The 8496-nt window shown below is 37.1% G+C and overlaps 1 protein-coding gene across 4 annotated transcripts; it reads left to right on the top strand.

The window, feature by feature from the left end:
• Positions 1-2574: 2574 nt before the first annotated feature.
• Positions 2575-8153, top strand: LOC121976903 (membrane-anchored ubiquitin-fold protein 4-like). Of its 4 annotated transcripts, none has more exons than XM_042529303.1 (4): positions 2575-2856; positions 2938-3097; positions 4862-5032; positions 5972-6501. In XM_042529303.1, the coding sequence occupies exons 2-4, from the start codon at positions 2968-2970 to the stop codon at positions 6223-6225; spliced, it is 555 nt and encodes a 184-aa protein (XP_042385237.1). In that variant the 5' UTR covers positions 2575-2856; positions 2938-2967; the 3' UTR covers positions 6226-6501. The 4 variants fall into 4 exon arrangements, with proteins under 4 accessions (XP_042385237.1, XP_042385238.1, XP_042385240.1 ...); XM_042529304.1 differs by lacking the exon at positions 5972-6501 and adding an exon at positions 7922-8153 and having other exon boundaries at positions 2582-2856; XM_042529306.1 differs by lacking the exon at positions 5972-6501 and adding an exon at positions 7340-7630 and having other exon boundaries at positions 2614-2856.
• Positions 8154-8496: the final 343 nt, after the last annotated feature.

Raw genomic sequence — 8496 nt, 5'->3', positions numbered from 1 at the left:
GATGTAATCGGACTTCTCAGGTCGATAAGTGGGTTTGGTCGAAACCCATGGACAGAGCTCCGTTACCATTCGATTTATGGTTCTAAAAGTGCAGGAGTTCAAATATGATGTCCATTATTTATTTTGGCTTTTATAGATATTAACAAGCAAAATCAAAGAATCGGCATAAAGCGCGTTTGGCGATATAGAATCATATCGGGCGCATGATATCATTCCATGCTCGGGGCGTTGGGCTGATTTGATGTATATCAAGCCCGATGTTGGTTTTTATCGATTCTTTGATTTTTGCTTTTTAACATATATAAAAGCCAAAATAAATAATGGACACCATATTTGAACTCCTTGATTTTGAAATCATGGCGAAATGGATGCGATCGGGCTCTGGGTCATCGATCGATCTGAAAGCTCGATGCACCATTCGATTCTATAATTTATAAAATTACAAGGGTGAAAATATGGTGTCCATTATTTTTTTCACTCCTAGTGGTGGACGGAGGTTTTGAAAAACCCTAAATCTCTCTCTTTTTTTCCTTTTTTTTTATTAGGCCTGATATGAAGAGATATCATGCCCACGTTGGGCCTGATATCTCTTCATATCAGGCCCAATGTGGGCCTGATATCTCCCCATATTAGGCCCAATGTGGGCCTGATATGGGAGATATCAGGCCTAGTAACAACAAAAAATAAAAAAATAAAAAAAAATAAAGAGAGATTTAAGGTTTTCAAAACCTCTAGTCCACCACTAGCAGTGCCAAAAATAATAATGGACACCATATTTTAACTCCTTGTAATTTTAGAAATTCATAGAAACTGAAATGGGTACAATCGGAGCTTTCTAGGTCGATCAGTGGGTTTCGGTCAAAACTCATTGATGGATCTAGAGAGCTCCGATTGCATCCATTTCAGTTTCTATGGATTTCTAAAATTGCAAGGAGTTCAAATATGGTGTCCATTATTTATTTTGACATTTTATATATGTTAAAAAGCAAAAATCAAATAATCGACATAAAAGCCCACATTGGGCCTGATATGATTCCATATCAGACCCAACGTGGGTTTTAACGTGGGTTTTTTTGCTGATTCTTTGATTTTTACTTTTTAACATATATAAAAAAGCCAAAATAAATAATGGACATCATATTTAAACTTCTTGCAATTTTAGAAATCCATAGAAACTGAAATGAGTGCAATCGGAGCTCTCTAGGTCCATCAGTGGGTTTTGACCGAAACCCACTTATCGATCTAGAAAGCTCCGATTGCACCCATTTCAGTTTCTATGAATTTCTAAAATTACAAGGAGTGAAAATATGGTGTCAATTATTATTTTTGGCACTCCTAGTGGTAGACCAGAGGTTTTGAAAATCTTTTCCTTTTTGTTTTGAGGCTTGATATGAAGAGATATCATGTCCACGTTGGGCCTGATATCTCCCCATATCAGGCCCAATGTGGGCCTGATATGAGATATATCAGGCCTAGTAACAACAAAAAATAAAAAAAATAAAAAAATAAAAAGAAATAAAGAGAGATTTAGGATTTTTCAAAACCTCTGGTCTACCACTAAGAATGTTGAAAATAACACTCGTAATTTTAGAAATTCATAGAAATTGAAATGGGTGCGATCGGAGCTTTCTAGATCGATTAGTGGGTTTCGGTCAAAACCCTCTGAATGGTAACAGAACTCAAAGACAGGAGGTAAAGATTGACTCATTACAGCTTCTATTTGGAACTTTAATGCAATAGCATTACAAAGATCAGTGAACTCTTCCAACTTAAGCTGAGACAATAACAAAAACTCAGAATTTTGAGATGGCGGAATTGAAGAGCACCTAAATATGTAGTGCCCAAATTAAAAGTTCAACTAAAACTAACAATTAGTTATAGAAGAACTTGTATATATAAAATTATTCACCAAGCTCTGTCAAAAAATAATGGGTCAAGTATCTCGTCCTAAGGCAGTCATACATCTTCAAACTACTCTAGGTCAATATTGTGTCCATTATTTATTTAATTTCTTATTTTTAAATGTTAGATTTTTTTATTTTCGAGAGAGAGAAGTGAGAGAAATATAATGAAGAAAAGAAAAACAATATAAAAAGTTAAATTATCATGAGGGTAAATTAGACAATGCTTTTAAAAAAGTACGCTCTTTGGTAAATAACAAAGTAGTGTATGCCTTTTGATAAATTCAGATTTTCAAGTGTGCTCTTTGGTAAATTATCGAAAAAATAATCAAATGAACCCTAATTTAAATTGATATCTCCACTATTATAACCCTAACAATGGATCCTCTGCCAATTTATTGATAAAAATGAATAGATGATTTATAATTTATTATAAATTATATAAAATATTTAGCCCCACGCAAAACACGGATGCTCTGCCCATTCTTTCATATGTGTCAAGCAACCATAACAACGGTCAACAGTGGCTGACGTGTCCGGGTCCGCCCGATAACCGACAGCGCTTGATGCGTCGGCGTGCAGCACCAGGACCGCAGGAATCTTCCCATGCGGTCGCTCCACAATTTATATCCACATGGCGCACCGGCCTGCGGACAGGGAGGTTGCGAGGCGCACACGTCGCTGGGCTACTCGCCACGATTCCCCAAAGTTTTTCTATTTCTGGCCATTTTTTAAAAAATTTAATAACCGTGTAATTGTAGCTCTTTAATAATTTTTTCGGATTTCGATTTAAATTCGAGAATTAATTGGAGTTCGCTTTGGTTTTGGCAACTTTGCTTTCGCTTCTTCCTCCGGCCGCCCTACGATGCTTATTTGAGCTCCGATCCTTTTCCTTTTGGATTCGATTGCTTTCGCTCCTCGATCGCTGGGTTCCTGCTCGATCCTGCCGTGAAAGGTGCGCGATTTGGCTCCCTTGTGCTTCGGAAATCGACTTTGGGGGATGGATTAGGGAATTGCTTGTTTGTTTGTTTTTTAGGGTGATTGGGGGGCGGATCGGAGACGACAAATGCCGGAGGAGGATCTGGTCGAGCTCAAGTTCCGGCTTTATGATGGCTCGGACATCGGTCCGATCCGCTACGCTGCTTCTTCGACTGTTGCGATGCTCAAGGAAAGGATAATCTCCGAGTGGCCGCGCGGTATGTTGTTTCCTTGATCTTTTGGCTGAGGACAAGGGTGGATCTTTTGCTCTTCTTCTTTTGTATTGATGAGTATTCGTCGTCTGAATGTTACAGAAAAAAATTGCAGGTTGGATGCTGATTTTGCTACACTGCAAACTTAATTTCAGTTGTTATTAGTTTGAACTGAGTATTGCAGAGTATCACGTGTTGGTGCATCTCTTTTTAGTTTTAGGATATTGCAATTTGCGTTGTATATAGTGTGTAATACCATATTGCTTGATATGAATTAGAATTCTCAATTTCGTGATGGTGATTTAGACAATAGCTCCCCAATATCTAGTAGACGAATAGAATTTCCAACACAAGTGAATTCCTGAAAGATGAACTCCAGATAACTACTGGGAAGAAGCTTAATTTTGTATTCTCATTACATTTTATCTTTTCCTAATAGTTATTTTAAGTATCTACACATATCATAAAACAAGACCATAAATGCATGCCTCTTGAGAAACTTAAACGTTACGTTCACAGCAGTCCAATAGCATTTGCTTCAGCCCATGTCACTTTGTGTCTCTTCCCACCTCTATTCCTTTTTTTTTGTCCATGCAACTCTTCCATTGCTTCACCTCCCACTGAACTGCTATATGAATCACACTCCCTCGCCCTGGATTCTGCAAGTTGTCACATGCCAGGTTGATGTTGAGGCAAAAGACATTGGTATCCCCAAAACCAAGGAGTAAGGCTGAAGCCACTCGCAAGGCATGGTTACACATCGAATGCGGGGATGGGAAGGGTTGGTGTTAGCTGTGATGTCAGCATTGGCATTCTCCATCATATGAGCATGGTGCAAATGGCTTTGGGTGGGGATGACAAATCTCAGCATGACATATGAATCGCTGCAGATAACAGCCAACAACAATTCAATAATCGAGGAGAGGAAAGAATGAAAGAAAAACGTGTAGCTAGCAGTCATGGCAGGATCAACAAGATCTTTCCTATTATTGGCGTTGGCATAGTCTATGGCCATGGTTTCTTTGCCGAGGATACAACAACATAGCAATGACTCAGCTATGCCTTTAGTTTGATTGACTTCACATGTATATGGAAACCATGGATTGGAAGATCTGATGATTTGCCTACAGAAATTGTGGCACCCTGGAGACGAGAGCTGTTTGAGATTCCTTTGTGGTTTTGGGCACTTCATCAAAGAGGCAAAGGGACAACGAGCAAAGGAAGAATAGGAAGCAGGTTGACATTGTTGGAGCCGAAGATACTAGATCAAAAAATGTAGAACCACCAGTCCTATATTTTTATTACATTTGTTATCTTATTCCAAAATATATCTCATTTGGTTTTAAATGTAATCATTCTACATTTCCAAAATATATCTCATTTGGTTTGATATCTCATTTATCTTATTACAATGTCAAACTCATTGAACCTTTTTCATGTGCTTTTTCTCTATTCCCTCCATGTTTATGGAAAGTTTGGCTTGCATTATATGAATGTTCTAGTCGAATCATAGTAGTCAAAAAGCTTGTGGAATTTTCATCATGCTCCAATGATTACGTTCCGAAAGGTTTCAGTACTCAAAATGTCTTATTTTCCTTTCAATGTTGATTTTATTTTTGCAAGATTAAATATCTTGTCACAGATGCAAATGAGAGCTTGTTCTTCATATTTTTATCATTTCATATTGACTAGTTGAAATAGTTGTTTGCTGTCATATTGGAGCCCCATGTTTTTCTGCTCATAAGTAATTTATTCCTCCAACTCATTTAGATAAGAAGATCATACCAAGGGTTGCAACTGATGTGAAGCTGATATGTGGCGGCAAGATGTTGGAGAACAACAAAACAGTTGCTCAGTGCAGATCACCTTTTGATGAAATTTCTGGTGGGTTTATCACCATGCATGTTGTTGTCCAACCATCGTCAAGTAAAGTTAAAACAAGTAAGCCTATTATTGTTTATCATCTTTTTGATAAGTTGCTTTTATTTTAGTGGTAATCAACATAAGAGAAACTTCAAATGCTGCTCTTCTTTTGTTGTCATCAAGAGGATGTTTCATTGTGGCTGAATATTAAATGGAGTTCTTTCCCCCTTTTTTTCCATTTCAAGTTGAAAAACTAAGCTAGCACAAAGTGTTTAACGGTCAAAATCAACACCTAAACAAATACATTGTCATATAAAAGTTGATGGCCTCTTCAAGAGGTCAGGAATGAAATTTTATTTGATTTGATATTTAACTAAAGGGACGATCTTCAACTGTTGATTGAGGAAACTAAGAATGTGATTTTAGTTTTTCCCCAGGATAAAAAAAATGACTCAGGTCAACACTAGCTGAAGATTTTAAGGGTAATTTGTTTTGTAAGATAAAGATCCATAGAATCTTGCCTTCAAGTAGAATGGGTTTCACTGGAAATGGCTAATTTGCTGGATTGATTTCAAAGTTATCACGTAAAGCATGGAGACAAAATAGTTTTAAAAATTGTTAGGAAAACTAAAAAGAAATACAATTTAAACTGAGAATACATATTCTTATATGGCGATCATTGAGTGTAGACTTGTATAGCAAGCAGAAAATTTTCCAAAAGAGTTGTTATAAGAACATCAAAAAAGGGCATACATGTGCTTATTGCAACAATTTTAGTAGATGGAATCATATTGCATAGTACATTTTTATACATTCCTCCATAGTTAGGAAATTTTTTTTAGTTGATGGAATCATAGTGCATAATACATTTTTATACATTCCTCCATAGTTAGGAATTCTTTTTAGTTGAAGGATACATAGTGCATATGCATTTTTATACATTCCTCCAAAGTTATAAAAACCAATCCAGAAACCAAACCAACCAAGCTCTGGGTCACTAGTTCAATGATCAGACAGGTCTCTTAATTGGTCGAACTGCATGTGGACCTAACATTATCTCAGCTAAGTCTATCGGCCACACCAACATGAACTTACCCAAATTGAAGAAGTATCCAGTTTTTATTTTTTCAGAGAAAGAAACATCTGGTTCCTTTTTTGGTCCAAGTGGTCTGGTCTGTTTTTTGCTATTATGCTGCAAAAGGTTGGAACCGCCAACCCAGCGGCCCCCTCAACCCGGCCCCACAAGTATGAGAGGGAGTAAATCACGGTGAATACGGGCCCAGCTATGACATGGTGGTCTCAGGTGTTTAGCACGGACAGATATTGATGTTATCGCATTTGCTGCCGCAGACCCTCGACCTCTCGACTCATGCTGCAAGAATCCATGTCATAACCAGTTGATCCCGCCCGTGGGGGCCTGTTTTTTGCTATTATGCATTCTCTTTGTCAAACTGCCATGTCAGTACTAAGTACTGTAGGTTTTTTTTATATTATTATTTTGTGAATGATATATGCTACTGCATTTTTCCCCCTTCAAATGCGCACTTTTCACTAATTACCCGTTCACAAACAACACCAGAAAAGAAGGTTGACGAGTTGTCGAAGAAGACCACCTGTTCGTGCACTATACTGTAGAGCCAGGAGCGTCTCAGATTTCATGGCTGGTAGCAATGACTTATCCTCGATCGGTTTTGCCGTGACTACATACACCACAGAGGCCAACATGTTGTTTCACTTGCATCCTTATTTGATTGTTGTCGTGCGCAATCCAGGTTGGTCAGAAATGTGGGATGCCTTTAGGTTTGTCTCTTTGGATCTCTACTTCTCCTGGCAATATCTGTATATTAATTGCATTAGCTACACAGTAATTTGGCTCTCGAAAGCATTGGAGTACGACTGATGGATGAGAAGAATGAATGTCCATTATGCTCAATGTAGTTCTGCAAAGCCTAGACAAAAGTTATCTTATTGGTTTACTTCATGATTTGGGTATCAGTCAGTGTGAGAAGCCATGGGCTTGTCTCTATTATGAAGGAACTCCGAATGGTAGACGTGAATGAAAGTAAAGAATTTGGTAAACAAGTAGTGTGGTAGACCAACATTCACTGCTGGTATAAAATTTAAGATTTCAAACTCTTAGAGATCATACCGAACTTTAGTCTCGGGTTAAGATTCTGAAAGAATATTAAGATATTTTTTTGGATGTTTGTTGCTCAAGAGACAACCAAATAAAGGATGAGAGAGACAGACAGACTTTCATTCAATAGAATCCTCCAACAACAGTAGCTTATTCTTTTCAAATCGCATAGATTGTTGATTCTTATTTGCATAGTTGATGCACAATAATTGATGTTTCCTAATATCGCCACTACATTTCTTTTTCAGATAGTAGTTAAGGGAATCGGCAGGTGATGGGACAAGTGAGACAACCTATAATGGCTGCCATTATAGAATGGATGTGGCACACTAGTTTTGCTTTCTAACAATTGAGTGGCTTCTCCACTTCAGTAGTACTCAGTCAGGGGAAGGATGGTTTACTAGTCGTCTTCTTTAATTTGCCTAGGGATGTCAAATGGATTGCATCACTTCTATTCGATTTAGGCTAGGCTAGGCTAGGTTAGCTTGAATTTCATAGGCTTGGCTTTCAGGAGACTAAAATACTCCTTATTTCAAATAAAAATAGTTTTGTTTAAAATATTTTAATCAACTTTAATTTAAAATTAATTACTAAATTAACTATAATAAATATTCCTATAAATATTTATTTCTAACATCCAAACAACTTCTCTCATTCTCTCAACTCATACATATTTCATATTCCTCCCTGCCTCATTTTTTTAATCTCTTGTTGATCTCTCTTTTTTATTATTCCTTAATTTCCCACGAATCGATTTCTACGGTCACGAACAACACCTCTATCTTTATTATTATTATTATAATTATTATTTTTTTGCTTTTTTTTTCTAGAGAAAGTGCATACATTGGACGGTGGGGAGTCTTCCCCGGTGCAGGGCGCCATGATTGCTGCCGAGAGTGGTGCATGCTTCTGCTGTAAAATAAACAAAGGCCATCATAAATTAATGATGCTTAAGTGCTTGTGTTGTGTATAATAAGGGGGGTTAAGTGCATACTCTAATGACGTTTCCAAAGTCTGTTTTGGTTGGCAACCAACTGTTTGCCTTTATGTTTGTCACATTTCTTTGCTTTGGTTGACTAATCAATCAACCATATGTAGTGCATATTTTTAGGTTATTTTTCTCAGTTGGGGGTGTATAGTTTCGTGATCGAGAGGTTTAGGATTCGATTTTCAGGATGTCATTGTCTAAGGTTAACGTCCTGACTATGCGCTTTCAGCTGTATATCTGTATTTATCTCCTTTCATATCCGTGGGATCAACTTTAGAGAGACCGTTGATATGACGATTGTATATTTTTTTAGGTCTTTTTTCTTCTATATACATGAATCTTTAGGAGCATACATTACATTTAATTGTCAGAGGTAATATGCAGTCAACTTTTGTATTAATCTTTAAATTTATTTAA

Source organism: Zingiber officinale, chromosome 4B (assembly GCF_018446385.1).
Source record: "Zingiber officinale cultivar Zhangliang chromosome 4B, Zo_v1.1, whole genome shotgun sequence".
Classification (NCBI taxonomy): Eukaryota; Viridiplantae; Streptophyta; class Magnoliopsida; order Zingiberales; family Zingiberaceae; genus Zingiber; species Zingiber officinale.
The sequence above is the reverse complement of the archived record's forward strand: the minus strand, read 5'-3'. Positions and strand labels throughout refer to the sequence as shown.

Coding starts and splice junctions, on each gene's coding strand:
- LOC121976903 (XM_042529303.1), top strand. CDS start 2,968: ATGCCGGAGGAGGATCTGGTCGAGCTCAAGTTCCGGCTTTATGATGGC. Junction 3,098..4,861: donor AATCTCCGAGTGGCCGCGCG/GTATGTTGTTTC, acceptor CAACTCATTTAG/ATAAGAAGATCATACCAAGG. Junction 5,033..5,971: donor GTCAAGTAAAGTTAAAACAA/GTAAGCCTATTA, acceptor ATGATCAGACAG/GTCTCTTAATTGGTCGAACT.